The sequence below is a fragment of the Cylas formicarius genome, unplaced genomic scaffold (assembly GCF_029955315.1).
Source record: "Cylas formicarius isolate icCylForm1 unplaced genomic scaffold, icCylForm1.1 PGA_scaffold_9__14_contigs__length_23061073, whole genome shotgun sequence".
Taxonomy (NCBI): Eukaryota; Metazoa; Arthropoda; class Insecta; order Coleoptera; family Brentidae; genus Cylas; species Cylas formicarius.
The window spans coordinates 7994983-8013096 of record NW_026844365.1 but is presented as its reverse complement, the minus strand read 5'-3'; the positions used below and the strand labels follow the sequence as shown (position 1 = coordinate 8013096).

Below are 18114 nucleotides of genomic sequence, written 5' to 3'. Positions count from 1 at the left end.
AATATAAATATGATATAAATAGCAGCATGACAAAACAACTATTAATAAATAAATAACCATTTAAAGCATATAAAAACACAAAAACAGTTAGAAACAGTAAACAACCAGTATCACACTAGCTACAACCACAATCAACCACCTGTTTTAATTTTATCTTAAATAGTCGAAGACCGCCAGCAAACGGATCAAGAGGGCAATTGTTAAATAACCTCAACGTTCGAGTTAAACGAGAAAATAGCCCCACAGTTGGCGTGATGAAATGAAATACAAAACATTGGGGAGCTCTGACGTCTTTGATAGATGTTAAAATCAATGGACTGGAGGAGAGCCGGACAGTCATATACACCGTTCAAAATTTTATAAAACGTAAAGAGTGGGTTCTCCTAATTTCCAGACTATCTATGCCAAAAGGCTCACATATCAGAACATAATTAATGTGAAAGTTATTGCCCAATATGCTACGTAATTTATCAATGTGGCATCTATAATGTGGAGACCATACTACTGGTGCATACTCCAGCGTAGATCTTACTAAGGAGCAATAAAGGGTTTTAAAATAGTCGGATGAGAGCAGTGTACTATTACGGGTAATAAAACTCTCATGTCCTTGTTAACAATATCCTCCAGCTGATCCAAAAAGGTCAGTTTACTGTCAAAGATGACCCCAAGGTCCCTAACTTTGGTGACACACTCTATCGTTGTATTGTTAATATATCTATTTTGAAGGGTGTTAGTTAAGCGAGAAAAAGTCATACTAAAACACTTTCCAACATTTAGATCCAGACCATTTTCTCTGCACCACGAACTATCATTATTAAGGTCACTCTGAAGAAGCTGAGCGTCCATAAATGATTCAATTGTTTTGTAAAATTTAAAATCATCTGCAAAGGCAAGATGTTCAGAATAAGGAACCGCATCACTCAGATCTCTTATAAACAAATTAAAGAAAACTGGACCTACGTGTGCCTCAGGGTGCGATTTACCCGAAACCCTAACTGACTCTCTTTCTTTTACAAAAGCCTCAAAGATTTTAGAAAATACGCGCGGAACTAGCTACTTGAATTTTTCAAGTTTTGGATCACTCTCTCAGACTCTACCTTGAAAGGATTTCCTGACTTCAGTATACTTCTATTAATATCCATTCAATTTTTATGACATGTGTAGGTTGAATTGGTACGATCTTTAAACACCACCAAAAGAGATTCACAATCTAGATTATCCTGAAGAGCCAAAGAATCAATCAATTATGGTGATATTAAACTATAGCTGACCCCAAAAATCTTGAAATCAGCCCATGTGCTAAGTCAACTAGGGTCGGGTTAAAAAAAAACAACTAACCACTTCCTACAATGGTTTCTTTTCTAAAATGTTACCAACGACCAACTACATGTCCCGCTTAGAAAGTGCGACGCAATCAACGCGTTGTTCGACGGTAGCGGGGGACCGTTTATCAACCCCCTTTCGCGTCCAAATTCCTGTTTACAAATCGGACAAAATGCCCGCCCGCGCTACTCGCCAACTTTAATTTCCTTTTTCCTCTTCCGCCAGCTCGCCATTTAAATGTATAATTTACTACAGCGGCAACGGAGACAGCCTTGTGCATGAAATGTATATAAACGGGGGTCTTTGGGGGGGAGTTATCTCGAGGACGGGATGGAAATTAAAACTCGTAATGCCGAGCAAAATATTTCGACGCCGCCGTCTAAAAAATGGCCGATCGTAACTGCCAGGGTTAAACTTATGTACCCTTTTCAGAATGGAACAATGTGGCGGGACACGACAGGGTGAAACGGCAGTTGTCGGTGTCGAGCGACAGTAAACTGCTCGACGACGACATCCGTGAGGAGACCAAGGTGATCCTGAGGCCGCGGAAACCGCCCCGGCCCAAATCGGAGGTGCTGCTTAATCAGCAGGGCCAGAGCGACCACCGGAGGACGAAACGGTACTCGGCTTTCGGGGTAAGCGCCAATCGAAACGAATGGGCACGCCTGTGGGCGGAGCCTCGATTGCCGAACCCACTCGGTATTGGCCCGGTGAACGGAGGAGTGTTCGAGGCGGAGCCTTGGGCCTCTCCGATTGATCATAGCTGTTTTTTTTCTATTTCGGGAAATAAAAGCAGCCTTATCAATTTAATGATCCTATTTGGACTATTTTCGATCATAAATTTGGTAAAAAAACAGCATTAGACAGTATTAAATAAATTATTAGTATGGTCTGTTCATAGATATAAGAAAGTGACCAATTGCTTTTGAATGGGATTATCCAAGGGTGGTCATTAACATACAATGAAACAAGATTATTAACTAAAGTTTCGGAATTTAAATTCAGGTAAAATTGTGGTCCGTAATAGAAAATAATTCTATTAATCCGTATCAGTTAGTCACTTTCTTATATCTATGAACATACTTTTAACTACTTTTTGTAAACAAATCGTAAGTGCCGCTTTACGCAGTGCGTTCAAATCAGGAATATTGACAACCAATAATTACTTGTTTGCGCACGTAATGATAATAATCGGATCGACGGTCAGAAAGGCTGATACGACTTGATTTTCGCGTGTCATGGTGTCGCTCGCACAATGTCCACCATAATTGCGAGAGTCGATGGAGGGTAGGAGTCCGTATTAGTTAACGACTTTTCGTGTTCAATTAAGCGCGAGTGGGTCGGACATTGGACGGCTCCCCCCACCACCACCGCCGGATCGGGAGGAAATTGATGACGGTCCGTTTTTATACGAACGTATTGAATAAAAAGAAATTAGCCGTTTTGGACTCACGATCTATTGTTTTGCAGGGCGACTCGCCGTTCGGCAAGTCGGAGGCTTACATTAAGTTAGAACAATTAGGAGAGGGTTCGTACGCCACCGTCTACAAAGGTTTTAGCAAGTGAGTACGCGACGAATGGGGCGCCGGGCGTCGGATATATTTAAAAACGTTTTCGCATTTTCCAGTTTGCAAAACCAGGTGGTCGCGCTGAAAGAGATTAGACTGCAAGAGGAAGAGGGGGCGCCGTTCACAGCGATCCGCGAGGCCTCGCTCCTCAAAGAACTGAAACACGCGAACATCGTCACCCTGCACGATATCGTTCACACCAAGGAAACGCTTACGTTCGTGTTCGAATACGTGGTAAGTTATAGTCGCGATACTCCGTGGTACGTCCAACAAAATTCCCGCGCATTTCGAAACGTGGTGGATGCCCGGGGTCGCGATTGGACAACATAAAAACTCGCGAGTTCACCTGTTGCTGCGAAAACTATGGCGGCAATATGTTGTAATCACGACACATGTTTCTATCGCTTTAACTACCCACAATCAATGATCTAATGAAGCACTTAAATCAATGTCGGAACTAAAATAAGGCCTACTCAACAAGAGTTCATGCCAAAGATTCGCGAAAATAAATCTAAATGCCTATTGACAATAGATCAACCCATCATCATTTGAAAAAAAAAAACCTGCTCTTCTAAACATCATTAAAATTTAACACAGTACAGAGAGGCCTAAGCATCGATCCATAAAGAGCCTCTTAACCGGCGATAAATATTAATCCCATCAATTTTCCGCATCGCACTCTTAAGCCGGGTCCAGACGAGTAACTGAACCTCGAAACGTAACCTGCTCGCGTAACATTTTATGTTCAGTTTGGACGGCATTCCGAACCGCATCCTGTATCAAAATGCTATGTTAAAATTTTACAGCGTATCGCTCGCAGCGAACCGTCGGTTGTCGGTAAACTGACGAACCATCAAAGGAACCCTCGAAGTAATGACGCTCGTCTGCACGAATCGAACTTTTTAATTGTTTAGTCTTGTAAAAACCACCTATCGACATGCACGAGAGTACCGCTCTTCTGTAAAAATGGAGTGGTCGAAAGAAAAAACCTTCGAAACATCCATATTTCACTAAAAGAACTGGAAAGTACTCGATGAAGTGATATATATGTCCTCTGAACTAGGCTATTGTTCTTCTCAGATAGCACAATATGTAAAGATTGCCATTAAATTCTCATAGCCAACAACAGCAACATCAGGACCTTTCCGCACGTCACCAGTCTCCACATGAATCCCATTTTCAACATTCCTATCAGTCACCTCGGCCACCTAATTACTTCTATAAGTCACCTAATGAATCTTCACATTACCCAACAACTCAAAGAAAAAATTCATGTACTAGCACACTGACTAGACCTCCAGTTCCTTCACCAAACTCTGAAACCACTTTAGTTTCGTCTCCCATCCCCCCTTTCATACACTTAAACCATAGTCCTGCATTCTCTGGCCATTCTGAGTCAAAGCATTGATGACTTGCTTTCATTGTAAGTTTAATATCTTTTACTAAAAGTTAGATACATTAATTTCTAATTCAGAATGAGTTTTAGCTTATAATTTGCCTGAAGAATAGGTTTTGTTTTCAAAAATTAAGTCAGGGTTAATAAATTTTTTGTCTTTTAATTCTTCCACTAACGCTTGGCAGACATCTAGATTGTTTGGAAGTTTTAAAAAGATACTGCAAACTTCTATACGTATCCCCAAAAACCGTAATGTCACTGCCAATCTATCTTGTACTGAAATAGCCTTTCTCATATTGGTATTGGTATCCTGGTGAAATTTTTATAGTTTCCACTAACTGACCGAAATTTTAAATCACGCAGTAAACTTTGTTGATCCCTTTTAGAAAGATAATGCATTGGCCACCAGCGCCTTTGTATTTTCTTCTTAGTTTTTAAAGCAAAACGCCATATAAATATACTTCTATATCGTAGTGTTTACTTCCCGACGTCAAAAACAAACTGAAATTAAAAACGGCTCGCCAAAATGTACTCTAAATATTGTCTGAGGTTCGGTTCGGTCGTGCGTACGTTTCGAAAATTTCCTTGGTTCGCAACGATGTTACGTTACGAGGTTCGGTTACTCGTCTGGAACCGGCTTTAGACATCGCGGTCAACATAGCGATCTCTTCGTAAAAACCTAGATACCCATCCCTAACAAAAACAATCGCTTCACAGTTTACATTTCACCTGAGAGCTCACCAACCGAAAAAAATCCATTATGACTATAGCCAACAATCTAGCTTGATCAAACATGAAAATTCCGTCACTCATTTACCCTCAGAAAACTGTTTAAAATAAAACTGATCCTTCCACTAAAGTTGACGCACCAATGGGCATTTGTATATAATGATCGAATTGTCTTTTTGGTCACTCCTACAGTCTCCATTAAAGAGTCCCCTGTTTCAGCACACGGACCTTTCCCAGTACCTCGAGCGACACAGCGGCGGGCTGGACCCCCGCAACGTTCGACTGTTTCTTTTCCAGCTGCTGCGCGGCCTCGCCTACTGCCACAAGCGGCTCGTCCTGCACCGTGACGTCAAGCCGCAGAACCTGCTCATATCCGAGATAGGCGAGCTGAAGCTCGCGGACTTCGGATTGGCCCGGGCAAAATCGGTGCCTAGTCACACCTACAGGTTCGCCCGAAAGGTCATGAATTGCCCTCTTATTTCAACGCGTTTTCCCGTTCCGTTTTAGTCACGAGGTGGTCACCCTTTGGTACCGGCCGCCCGACGTTCTTCTCGGCTCGACCGAGTACTCGACCAGTTTGGACATGTGGGGCGTCGGCTGTATATTCGTCGAGATGATCACCGGCGTGGCGATATTTCCGGGGGTGCGGGACACCTACGATCAACTCGATAAGATTTTTAAAGTGCTCGGTACGCCGGCGGAAGAGGACTGGCCCGGGTGTACTCGTCTGCCCGGTTACAAACTCCACAAGATAGGCAATTACAAGCCGCGCAGGCTCGGACTGTGCTGGCCCCGGCTACACGACGTAGTGCACGGCGAAGCGATGGCCGCCGGTTTGCTACAACTCGACCCCGCGAGGAGGTTAGGAGCGGACGACGCGATGACGCACCGTTACTTCGACGGGCTGCCCAGGAAATTGCTGGAACTGCCCGACGGTAAGGTCGCAATAAACTCCAAATATAGGTCGAGGTAATTTAAGAAATTGAAAAGGCTCTAGTTTCGACAACTCCGTCATTTACTATTGGAAACTTTGATTCTATAACAGCGGTTCAACTCCGTAACAAATTGCTCAGTTCTTCTTACTCTAAAAATATTGAGGGTGGGCCGTTTATCAGAAACTATACGGGATGGACCCAAAAGTTAATTGTTGTTTTCATTTTTCGTGGGCAAGTATCAACTTTCTTATTTTGGTATATTACTTACTTGGTATATTTCTTCATTCGGGAGCATTTATTATTTCATTGGGTAAGTTTTGTTGTAGATAAAAGACTCGAATAACGGATTTCATAAGAAATTTCGATACCTATTAATACAGGGTACGCGAAAAATAAGATTAAAAAAACCGTCAAAATACTTTTTTTTTCAAACGGAAACTACCTATTTTTATAATCTTGTCCAATTTACAATTTACAAAAGCTAATAATTATTTTAACAGTTGTTCAATACTTCGAGCAATACAAGTAGTAATAAAGGGTTCCTAAATACATAATCGTATTTCTAACAGATTCAGTCCCATTTACATATTCGATACCTTCTCTTATCCGTCGTTTAAATTCCTCGGCTGTCGACGGATTCTGTTTGTCAACTAAAGCTTTAAGTGTACCTCACAGAAAAATATCTAAGGGAGTTAAGTCGGGGCTCCTTGGAGGTCAGGCGTAACTACTATTCTCGCCAATCCATTCTCAATGTGCATTTAAATAGGTGCTAATTTCTTGACTTGTGTGTAAGGTGCGCCATCGTGCTACCAAATTAAGTTTTGTCGTTCCCTTTCAAGCACTTCATTTTCAACAAAGGGATGGATAATATTTAAAAGCTCTAAGTAGCGTTGGGAATTTAAGTTCTCATCAAAAAATACTAGACCTATTATTCTGAACCTCCAAATGGCGCACCATAGTTGGACAGAAGTTCTACCTGATCCTGTAACTTCATATGTTTTTTATTATTTTTGTTGCTCTAGTAATGAGTAATTTTAGTTGAAGTAGTAAATAAATATTTATTTATTTAAATAATATTAAGAAATATATTTTCTGAAAAGTGTCTTTCCACAAGAATTTATATGTGTTCCAGTTGTTTATTTGAAGGCACGTTCAAAGCGTTTTTCTTTTCACATCTGGATGTAAAAACGCATTTCAGGTTGACTCTTCAGGAGTCTCTGCAAAATGCAACAAAATATTAAGTTGCTCTTCATCATTCAATATATGACAATCTCTAAGAAACAGGGTCCGGTTTTTATTGTTCAATATGTAACTTTCCATCATATCAATCTATTCCTCTGTGATAAACACGATACGCAAGCAGGCGAATAAATTAAAATTATAAACAATAAATAAATAAATCAGTAATGTTTCAAAAAATTATATCAACAACAAAACACACGTCCAAGAGGCAGCGTCCTAGCACTTGTTTTGTTTAAACGCCGTCATAGCCACCTTACACTAACTGAATTTATATGGCACTATTTGTGACTTAAAAAAAAAGTTTTTTGGCAGTTTTTTTAATTTCATTTCTAATCTTATTTTTCGCGAACCCTGTATTAATATGTATCGAAATTTCTTATGAAATGCGTTATTCGAGTCTTTTGTCTACAGCAAAACTTACTCAAGAGAAACAATAAATGCTTCCGAATGAAGAAATTGGCAGACATTTTAAGTCTTGCAAACGTCATTTTTCGCATAAAAAAATATATATGTATAAATGTATAGAATTTAAAAATGAAATAGTATACCAGGTGTTCCATTTAAAATAAGAAAGTTGATACTTGCTCACGAAAAAGGAAACTCCCCGTATATACAACATTTAAAAAAATTGAAGATTTGTAAATCCCCAATTAATTTTTTTATACAACTTTTGGCTCGATCTGCCACAGTTTCTGAGATAAGGAAGTGTCGCACTTCTATCAGAGTTTTCACACTTGGTCTGTCTGTTGCCAGTGCTATAAACTTACCTCAAAATGAGAACGGTTCTCACGCAGACTACTATTTGGTAAGTCCTTAGAATTCGCGGAATATTTACACAATACACACGCTCTGCTATCCCATCATCCCTCGACACAAGCGGCACTTTATTATGGTGTTTGAGGTTGTTGCCCCGCTCATTTCTGTAGTTTATTAGGCTGAGATAAGAGCTAGGCCAAAAAAAATCGCTTTGAAACATGGAAACCAGCCCTATTAACATTTAATCGTTGTTTCAGACGCATCAATATTCTCGGTGGAAGGCGTGCACCTGTATACCGAGCAGTACTCCGGGGTCAAATGAAACAAGCCGAAACGGTCCAACTCAGGAATTAAATTTTTCGGACAGTGACCGGGCGGCCCATCTCGACGCAATCAGACCACACGCCCGCCCCCGCTCCCCGCCCCCAACGTTCAACGGAAAACGGCGGGCGCGCGCGCCAAACAAAAATGTTTCCGTTAGGTTTAGGATTTTTTTTTCTTTTCTATGCGAAATACTTTCCTCGCCACGCCGCGACATTTACTTTTATTTCCGGAAAAATCCGACAGTTCGGCAACGTCGCGATTGCCGGCTGTCGTGCGCGTAACCCAAAGCTATTTTGTAAAATTGCCGCTAGACGGCGCGGCGGCTGCTTCTTCCCGGACGCCAACACGGAATTGAACGAGCTGATGCGATCGCACGGTTTTAAAATATTTTTCTTTTAAATAGCCAGGGAGAGAGGGGTTTGAAAAAAAAAAATGAAAATCATTCCTTCCACGGTGCTCAATTACTTCGGCGGTCAATCTTAAGGTTAACCGCCCTGTATAAATTTCTACGGTTAGGTGTAAGGGTTGCGGGAGCGGCTTTGAGGGGATTTCATTTTTTCCCGCGTAGACCGGCGCCATTTGTTTCTGTATATAACCCGTCAACGACTTTTCCGGTGTAAATATTTATTATACACGAGACAAAGTTCGCAGCCAAACGTATAAGTGCCAAAGGGCAATAGTTAGACGAATAATAACTAGACCGGTCCCGGCGACTACTCGCAGAACGGCACACAAAATACAGGGTGTCCCATCGCATCGTAACATCGCAAAAATTCGATAAAACGAAAAAATTCCAATATCGATGACGGTATAAGGAAAAGAGAAGTAAGGTTTTTGGATAAGGACAAAATACAAAGCTTCAAAATTCCGAATTCGACTTCGAATCTGCAATAATGTACAGAGCGGACCGAGTTTTTGGAGACAAAGTGATAGGAAACGGTTTTTTTTTGTGATAAAAGCCCATATTCACAGGTGTCGTAAATTGCTTTGCTCCAGACGTGTAGGGTGTTAATTATTTTCTCATCAAATTTAGTCAAAACTCATTTTTGACTATTTTAATTTAATATATACAATTTAATTAAAAAAATGTCCCTCTCTTCTGATATTTTTTTATTGTGCCTTCCCTCCTGAATTCCTTCTACCCAAGAAACAGAGAATTGAAGTTCCGAGAAAAAAAAATTGTATCATTACCTTTTTCACAGAATTTTATTCACATTTTTTTAAACATCGGAGACCATGTTTTAATTTTCACCTTTTCTCCTAAACTGTTAATTTTAATATAACTTTATACTTTTTAATCAGATTTTAGATCAGATCTTTTAGATGCCAAAGGGATTTTTGGTTTTTACTTTCACCCAATTTGTGACGTATGTTTAAAATGACCGTTTTTTCATGAAAAGCGACTTCTATCCATCAGGGCGACCCCTTTGCAGTCCCGCGGGGTTACCGGGACACCCGAAGTATACCCGCGTCAATTAGAAATGTACAAAGTGGTATCGTGACCCGCAGAGACCAATCGTTTCGCGAGTAGTTCAAACGAACCGACAGTAAAAAGAAACAAACTCGTTAAAAACATTAACTAGGCCTAACCTATGCGCGGCTAGATGACAGTAGGTAGGCAAAAGCCGTAGCGGAATACCGATTTACAAAAACCTAGAAGGGTATAACTAGTATATAGGGCGACTACGCCTCCGCCTCCTCCCCCTCCGGGCGCGATATAGAGAAATCCCGTTTTCGTTTTTTAGAAATCGCAGATTATTCGCTAATTCTAGTGAGAGTAATGTTTAGTAATCGTAGCGTAGTCCAAAGACAAAAAAAAATCAAAAAAGGCACTAAAATTTAACGCTCTGGCGCGCACAGCAGCCTCCCTCTACTACTATAAACGTCCACATTACCGTCTGATTTTTCTAACGACTAAGTAACGATAATAACGACTTGTTAAGTGAACGCCTTTTTTTCACATCCAAACTTCCCATGCACGCTTTGTGCCTGCGCGTTTTATTACTTTTTTTACGGAAGAATTTTTATGTGGTAATTTTAAATGTTGTGCAGAGGAATTCGGGTGGGGCGTTCGGGGTTGGACGTTTTTCTTTTTAGATCGCTTCGACGGCGCACATGCGGCAAAATAAGCGTGAAACTCTTTCTATTATCCTATTTTAATTCAAATTCAATCCAAAAAAAAAATTTTTCATTAACCTTTCTTCAATTTGATAACGTTCTCTACATCTTGTTAAAAGTTTACACTTTTACCACTTGCTTTACCAATTTTCTAATGTTTCTAATGTGCAATGAAGATTGTTTAGAAAAATGAATACCCTCTAAGTATATAAAAAATTCTTTCCGGTCAGCACCAATCACTCCAATTACTTGCAAGAAAATATAGGAATATTAAAAGAAGATAATTTGGGATAGCAACAACGCAGAGCAACGAGAGTTTTAACAAAATTTTAAAGAAAATTAATATATTTCAAATTCCGCTTGAAACCTAGCGAAGCAATCAAAAAATAATTTATTACACAACATAGATTAGTAGTACATTACTGCAGCTGCGGGAACCAGATTGTAAAACAATTGAAAATACTTTGAGATTTATATAAAGAGGAACTGTCCAATATTCACACGCAACTAGATTTGTGTCACTCAAGACGCGTCTAATATAAATATAAATGAATTACCTATAAAATTCTACGAGCAATAACGTTTTCTGCGCCAGTTTCGATTAGAATATATAGTTTTCTCGCTCCTTTTGCCGTATGCGCAGCATGGGAAAACGTTTAACAGCGTCCGCCAAACAGAATGACGATCAAAAACAGATACACGGTGATAAGTGATAATTTTATATGTTAAATTTCTTTACCGAGGCGAACCAAGCTACTGACGGACCTCACGCAACTACCGGTAGTACTTTGGTTGCCGAAAGAACTGAGATAATTACGGAACAATGAGAACAGCAACGATCCGGACGGGCCGCGGCGGTACCTTTTCTAATTGTAAGCCACTAGTCGATGTGACGCGAAAAAAATGTCATGCGGAAGTTTGCCGTGGGCCCGGCCGGATCTGGCGTTTTGTTTTTACCAATTTTGGTGTGAAAAATTGCTCTTGTGATAGAGTTTGTTATCGATTCTACCTTGGTTTCTTGTTTATATTTTAGAAAAGAAAAATAAATGAAATTTTTTATGGAACACTACCAATGATGCAGTGTAATCATTGTACCACGTTGCATTGTATATAGAAATAGTTGTTTATAATAAGATTATTATAAGAATATTGAAAAATATTAATAAATGTCTTTGTATTAGTTTTGCGCTTCAATTACCATACCCCAGTCCAATTACATAATCCAAACAACCCTTGGCTCAAATTAACCAAGAACGCAACGATCGAAGACCGAAGAATAAAATTACCTTAATTTCTTGCGAGATGGTTTTTCCGAATATCAAAGCACTTTACACTACACTATTCATCGGCGAAACGGACAAATTTAACTTACAAATTTGCGATAACCACCATACTGAAAAACTGGTACCGCGAAATGCATTTCGGGATTTCCATGGCCCACTCGTAACAACTTTGCCAAACCACGGAAAACGTGTGTTCAATGTTCTCGACTTATTCGCAAATTAAGAGTGTTTAGCTTTCAAAGTCAACGTAGTTGTTCGGTTAACTGAACATTGCGCGTTTGAGCCGCAGATCGAAGTTCTAATTAAAAAATGGTCGGCACGTTATATAAGGGATGGATGTTTGTGACGTCACCGCCTGACCTGTCTCAATCGTGTTCACGCTGCTTCGAATTGTTGTATTTGCGTAAGGTGTTGCATAAAAAAGGCAAGTAAACACAATTTTTTATTTCAATGGTTTACCGAATGAAAGCAAACAGATCTTGATCGCGGAAGTTTACAATAAACTAAAATAATAAAAGGTGGCGGGATATAATTATAATCACAAAGAAACGTTAAATATACATCATCTCAGCCATTGTACTCATCTTTTTAGGAATATGAACCGACGTCTCGAAGTAACTGGCCAGCTCGTCGATGGTAACGTCGCATGGCGGCAGCGAGTTCATGCGGGCCTGGTGAGAACAGCTAGCCATGTTGGCGGAGCCGTTCTCGGGCTTGGCGCCCCCGATCGATGTCCTAACATTTAGAAAACATGGACCCGAATACCTTTTTCTAATCTGGGCATTGCCCAGCGTTAAATGTTCGCACGCATCGACGAGCGACTTGAAGTCCTTTTCCGCGTGTTTTGTACACTGACCGAACAACTTTTTGGGTTTCTCTGCGCACTTGTCCCCATGACATTTAATAAATTTAAGCACGGGCTCGCGCAGGATCTTCTTCGTAGACTTTTTGAAGGAAGTGGTATGTTTCACGGTGGCCGACTTCTTAGAACACTTGCAGCTTGACCCGAAGTTAATGCTGGACAGGGACCTCGATCTTCTGCGGAAGCTGTTGAAAGGGTTGGCTTTGTTGTCCTGGCCTGCGCCCTTCGTTTTAGGCCTGTCTAATTCGAGCCTTTGCAACGAACCCAACAAATTTTGGTCGTCCGCTTCTATTGCGCTCTACAACAAGGACGATATGTCACGCAGATGCGTATTGTGTGTCGAGAAACATCAGGTACAAATGACCTGACAGCACAAAGGCCATATATCCCAAAGAAAGTCACTTACCATTTCGAAAACTAGTGTGCATTCTATTTAAAAGGAAACCGCGTGGCTCCTTTTTTTTTAATAGGCCAAATGTCGTCGACAACAGATGATGTTTACAAACACTCACGTACGACAACACAAAATAAATGATGACTAATTATGGAGACGATCAGCAGGTCAGTTATTCGCAACGCGCATGCGTGCTCACGTAGTGGCAATGATTTTACATAAATAAAATTAAGGACATTTTGGCGTGATGTACATTATCATTAGCAGGAACACTTATTTTTAAAAATATATCTATAGAAATAATTAAAGCGCAGATCAACGGAAATGTCACAGCACACACACACACACACACCAAACCAACGGCACCACAGACCACAAACAGCTATTAACTGTAATTCTAACAGGACTTCATGAGTTGAAGAAAAATCAAATAAGCAATGAGTTTGGGCAGATTTGCCATTAAATATATCGATAATTCGTTTAACGATTAACGTTCCATAAAAAAGTAAATGCTTGCAATGGTACCACTCGCCGTTACTTGCCTTTAAATTTTCGTAAAGTTGGTCAGCCTGGCGCCATCCATTTGCAAAGGGCATCGCACGTAGTCGATGCCGATTTTATTAGTGCATTAATTAATTTTAAAAGTTTTTGCCATTAATTAAATTAAAAATAAGTTATCTTTAACATTTTACAGCAGGTGTGTGTTGTGTGGTAAAAATGGCGACCCAGCCCCATAGCCGTAAGAGGGTCTGTTATTATTACGACAGTGAGTATTGAATTTAATTAATCCGCGTGTGTTCTGCCATGGACGTTTTATCATCAGAGTTATTCCGATTGTTCGGTGGGTCATTTCGTCTATAAATCTTTCGTTTTGGGGTCGTAAATTACACCTTCATGTTAACCCATCGCCGCGTACTGTTTTCGAAACTGTAACGCCACGAATTCACGGCCGACTATCCAGCTACCGTACTTTTGCTGTCGTCCGATTGGTCGCGCGAGAAAGCGAGGAAAGGATGACGCTACGAAGTACGGCAGCTCGACGATTTTGTCCTAATCGGTCGTGGGTTTTTGAATAATTTCCGATGGTCATTAAAATGTTTTGTTCACAACACAGGCGATATAGGCAATTACTATTACGGCCAGGGCCATCCTATGAAGCCCCACCGCATTCGTATGACGCACAACTTGCTTCTCAACTACGGACTGTACAGAAAAATGGAAATCTACGTAAGTCTGTAGTGGATACGTGGATTTAATTTTATACGTGATACCGTTGGTATTATGCAGAGGCCCCACAAAGCCACTGCGGAAGAGATGACCAAATTCCACTCGGACGACTACATACGGTTCTTGCGATCAATCAGACCAGACAACATGGCCGAGTACAACAAACAGATGCAGCGTTTTAATGTAGGCGAGGACTGCCCCGTGTTCGACGGCCTCTACGAGTTTTGTCAATTGTCGGCGGGCGGGTCGGTGGCAGCAGCCGTCAAACTCAACAAACAAGCGTCGGAAATCTGCATAAATTGGGGCGGAGGCCTGCACCATGCCAAAAAATCGGAGGCATCTGGCTTTTGTTACGTCAACGATATCGTTTTGGGTATTTTGGAACTGCTCAAGTACCACCAAAGAGTTCTGTACATCGACATAGATGTGCACCACGGCGACGGTGTTGAAGAGGCATTTTATACCACCGACAGAGTAATGACCGTGTCCTTCCACAAGTACGGTGAATATTTTCCGGGTAAGTTAAGTTTCCGGGCAGATGGTACGTCCAAAAAAAATTACCGCCCTCTCCTCCCATGAGGCGGCAGTGTCGCAATTGGACAACAGCAATTCAAAAAGTTCACCTGTTGCCGATTTTTTAAATGTCGGTAATATGTTGTATTTTTGGAACATTCTCTTTTTGTCAGAGGCCACCGTGTGGCATACGTTTTTCCTATTTCCTTAACGAATATTAAATCACCTTTTCACTTCTCAAATTATTCAAAGAATCAGTTCAATTTGGGGGTTTAAAAAATACGAAAAAGTGTCGACCTAATTGAAAAGATATGAATGAATTAAACGATTTAAATTCATGTCACAAGAGCTTGATAATGATCACTAAAAAAGCGGAGAGAATTGTTTTTGCGTTAGCAGTAATTTTTTATTTTAAAAATAAGACTTTTTGTTCTAAGCATGTAATGTGCTGGTGCTGCATTTTTGATGCATTTTGATTTCTTGTTACCCATTCATGTAATATGCTTCATTTTTGATAGAGTAGAATAGCTTAAAATCTCAACAATTCTTTTTGCACTTGGATAATTTAAATTTTTAAATTTGATTTGTAGCAAAGAAAAAATTTGTAGGCCTGAACAAAACAAATGGATGCATGGCATAATTTATTCTTTTAATTCAATTTAGAATAATTAAAAACCAATCAAAATTAGTGATTTTTTTAAATTTTTAGGTATCTGCTTTCGTAGATGGAACTAAATATTTTTGAATACTGTCGGTAGGTACGGGCGATTTGCGAGACATAGGCGCCGGCAAGGGTAAATACTACGCCGTAAACATCCCGCTGAGGGACGGCATGGACGACGAGGCATACGAGAGTATTTTCGTGCCGATCATTAGCAAAGTGATGGAGACGTTCCAGCCCAGTGCCGTCGTCCTCCAGTGCGGCGCGGACTCCCTTACCGGCGACCGTCTAGGCTGTTTCAATCTGACGGTCAAAGGGCACGGCAAATGCGTCGAGTTCGTCAAAAAATACAACCTGCCGTTTATGATGGTGGGCGGAGGCGGCTATACCATACGTAACGTGTCGAGGGCGTGGACCTACGAGACGTCCGTCGCCCTCGGAGTTGAAATCGCCAACGAACTGCCCTACAACGATTACTTCGAGTACTTCGGGCCGGATTTCAAGCTGCACATCAGCCCGAGCAATATGGCCAATCAAAACACGCCCGAGTACCTCGAAAAGATCAAAACGAGACTGTTCGAGAACCTGCGGATGTTGCCGCACGCGCCCGGTGTGCAGGTCCAGGCCATACCAGAAGACGCGATCAACGAAGATTCCGACACCGAGGACAAGGTCGACAAAGACGAGAGGTACGTTTCGGGTGTTCCCGGAGAACCCGTTTTCGATCGGACGCTTGTTATCAGGTTGCCCCAGAAGGACCTGGACAAAAGGATAGTGCCGGAGAACGAGTTCTCCGACAGCGAGGACGAGGGTGAAGGCGGCAGGAGGGACAACAGGAGCTACAAAGGACGCAAGAGGCCGCGACTGGACAAAGGTGGCGACGGCAAAGAGGCGGACGACAAGCTAAAGGACGAGGTCAAATCCGAGAAGAGTAAGTCCCGGGGGACTGGGGGGATTTCTTTCTTTTCCCTTCTGCGGAGGTTGTGAACGCGTGATTTTTGTTTTGCAGCGACGGTTGAGCAGGAAAATAGATGAAAGTTTGGGCCGGTCGTTCAATAGGTGTGTATTGCATCGTACTGGGGGCGTGCATGATCTTCTTTTTTCCTCTTTCCTTTCCAAGTAGTGTTCTCTGTCTGTATTTCTCACGTTAGTGGTCCCCGTGTAGTCATAGGAGGCGCTCCGAATAGTTGGGTCGAGGGCTGTCCGTAGTTTTGCTCTTCGTCGACGTAGGTAGTTCTCCTCGTGGTATTTTTTAAGTTTCCCAATGTGTAACGCATGGTACGTCAGAGGGATACCAGTTATAGTCGATTTCGGGTGACAAAAAGTAAGGTGGTTCGATCATTTTGGCGACACCACTGTGCTTAGCTATGACGTAATTGGTACATCATAGCTAACGAAAGAGAAACGTTGAGATATATTTTAAGATAAAAGCAATGGAAGGTAAAACAAACAACCTAAAAGTAGTTTTATTTTGATACGCCTTCCATTAGCGATTGACAATGACGTCACAACTACAGTGGATAACTTTGGATTTTACCACTAGTCAGTGTAAGCTCGCCCGAGGTCGGCCTATATGTAGATCTTTGGTAACAAAAGTAGTTCAAATGTACCGCCTTATTAACGCGTCAACGGATCGTTTCGATTATCGTGGATGTTGGTATATTTGAACTACTCGGTGTAGCGTAGTATTTGGTCATGGTTGAAAGTGAACAAGTGTGTTACGATCTATTTGGAAAGTGCGCGTGGTAGCTGACGGGCGTATTTAACTTTCCAGGTGAGGAGAATTCCAAGACCAGTTCAGACGACGCGACGAACGACGCAGGCGCAGGCTCGTGACCGCACCGTAAACTTAGGACGTAAACCGTATTATTACGTGAACTTCCAAGTGCGGATATCGATCCCGCAAAGTTTAAGTTAATTCGTAATAATTATCAAATGTAACGAGAATACCTCCCGACAGATGATGTTTTAGACTTAGGGCTTGGACAGCAGTATCCTCCGATCGTCCCCCTTCGCGTTACATAATAGGACCCGTGTACATATTGTTAGTATCGTGATTTTTTATTTGTGAAAGTCTCGTCAACTATTTATTCCGTCAAATTTAGCAATAACGCAAGTTTTTCCATTTTTTCAAAGTATTCCCGTAAACGGCTCAGCAATGGCCTAAAACGATAATTCCAGTTCATTAAATATTTTTTATTAACTCTCTGCGTTCTCATTTTTCCAAACACTAAATGTGCGGCGCCACCGATCTTCAAATCAAGCAAAACGCTATTAGACAGATGAGTGAAGTCATAACGTAATACTGAATTCTGAGAAAATTGGACTATTAATTTTTCAATAATTAAGATGTTAAGGATGGCAGGGCATCAATATCTATTATCGAAAATGTAAACTTTCCTCTCTAATCTCGAAAAAACAACTGAAAGACTTCTGGAAGTCAACCTTAAAAAAGACTTTTCACGTAAAACTATAAGAAAGAAAGCTTAGTGTACTTACAGCTCTTTCATATGAAGGTAAACAGTTCATAGCTCCACTTTTTTTTTTTGAAGGACCTCACTACAAGGCTATAAAAGCCTATGAAGTAGTACTGCCTGTTAATATTGGAAATGTAAATGCCCGTGATAAATTTTAAAAAGAAGGAAAATTAGAGGTTGCCTGTGTGATTCAGACAATAAAGGCAAAAAGGTCCTAGATTGAATTAGAAGGGTCTAGAACTTAGGCTGGCGGCATTTCCACCCGATACAATTAATCACCAAAGCGAAAACAAGCCGTTAGTCGTG

General features: G+C 41.0%; 3 protein-coding genes across 6 annotated transcripts in view; 2 read left to right on the top strand and 1 right to left on the bottom strand.

Moving 5' to 3' along the window:
• The window catches only part of LOC132707128 (cyclin-dependent kinase 14), a 130284-nt gene extending 118735 nt beyond the window's left edge, over positions 1-11549 (top strand). For all 3 annotated transcript variants that reach the window (XM_060678826.1, XM_060678825.1, XM_060678827.1), the window contains 6 exons: positions 1756-1958; positions 2794-2885; positions 2951-3125; positions 5236-5462; positions 5524-5951; positions 8207-11549. In XM_060678826.1, the coding sequence (XP_060534809.1) occupies positions 1756-1958; positions 2794-2885; positions 2951-3125; positions 5236-5462; positions 5524-5951; positions 8207-8271 (1190 nt within the window). In that variant the 3' untranslated portion in view covers positions 8272-11549. The remainder of the gene's footprint in view (positions 1-1755; positions 1959-2793; positions 2886-2950; positions 3126-5235; positions 5463-5523; positions 5952-8206) is intronic.
• A 561-nt stretch (positions 11550-12110) lies between these two features.
• Positions 12111-13282, bottom strand: LOC132707130 (uncharacterized). Its single transcript, XM_060678830.1, has 2 exons — positions 12943-13282; positions 12111-12834 (listed from the first exon to the last, which is right to left on the bottom strand). Exons 1-2 carry the CDS (start codon positions 12943-12945, stop codon positions 12226-12228), a joined length of 612 nt encoding a protein of 203 aa, XP_060534813.1. The 5' UTR covers positions 12946-13282; the 3' UTR covers positions 12111-12225.
• Positions 13283-13478: 196 nt separating this feature from the next.
• Positions 13479-17533, top strand: LOC132707129 (histone deacetylase HDAC1). 2 transcript variants are annotated; one of them, XM_060678829.1, is made up of 7 exons: positions 13479-13696; positions 14045-14157; positions 14218-14674; positions 15429-16020; positions 16075-16262; positions 16341-16390; positions 17106-17533. In XM_060678829.1, the coding sequence occupies exons 1-6, from the start codon at positions 13648-13650 to the stop codon at positions 16364-16366; spliced, it is 1425 nt and encodes a 474-aa protein (XP_060534812.1). In that variant the 5' UTR covers positions 13479-13647; the 3' UTR covers positions 16367-16390; positions 17106-17533. The 2 variants fall into 2 exon arrangements, with proteins under 2 accessions (XP_060534812.1, XP_060534811.1); XM_060678828.1 differs by lacking the exon at positions 16341-16390 and having other exon boundaries at positions 13480-13696.
• The last annotated feature ends 581 nt before the right edge of the window (positions 17534-18114 follow it).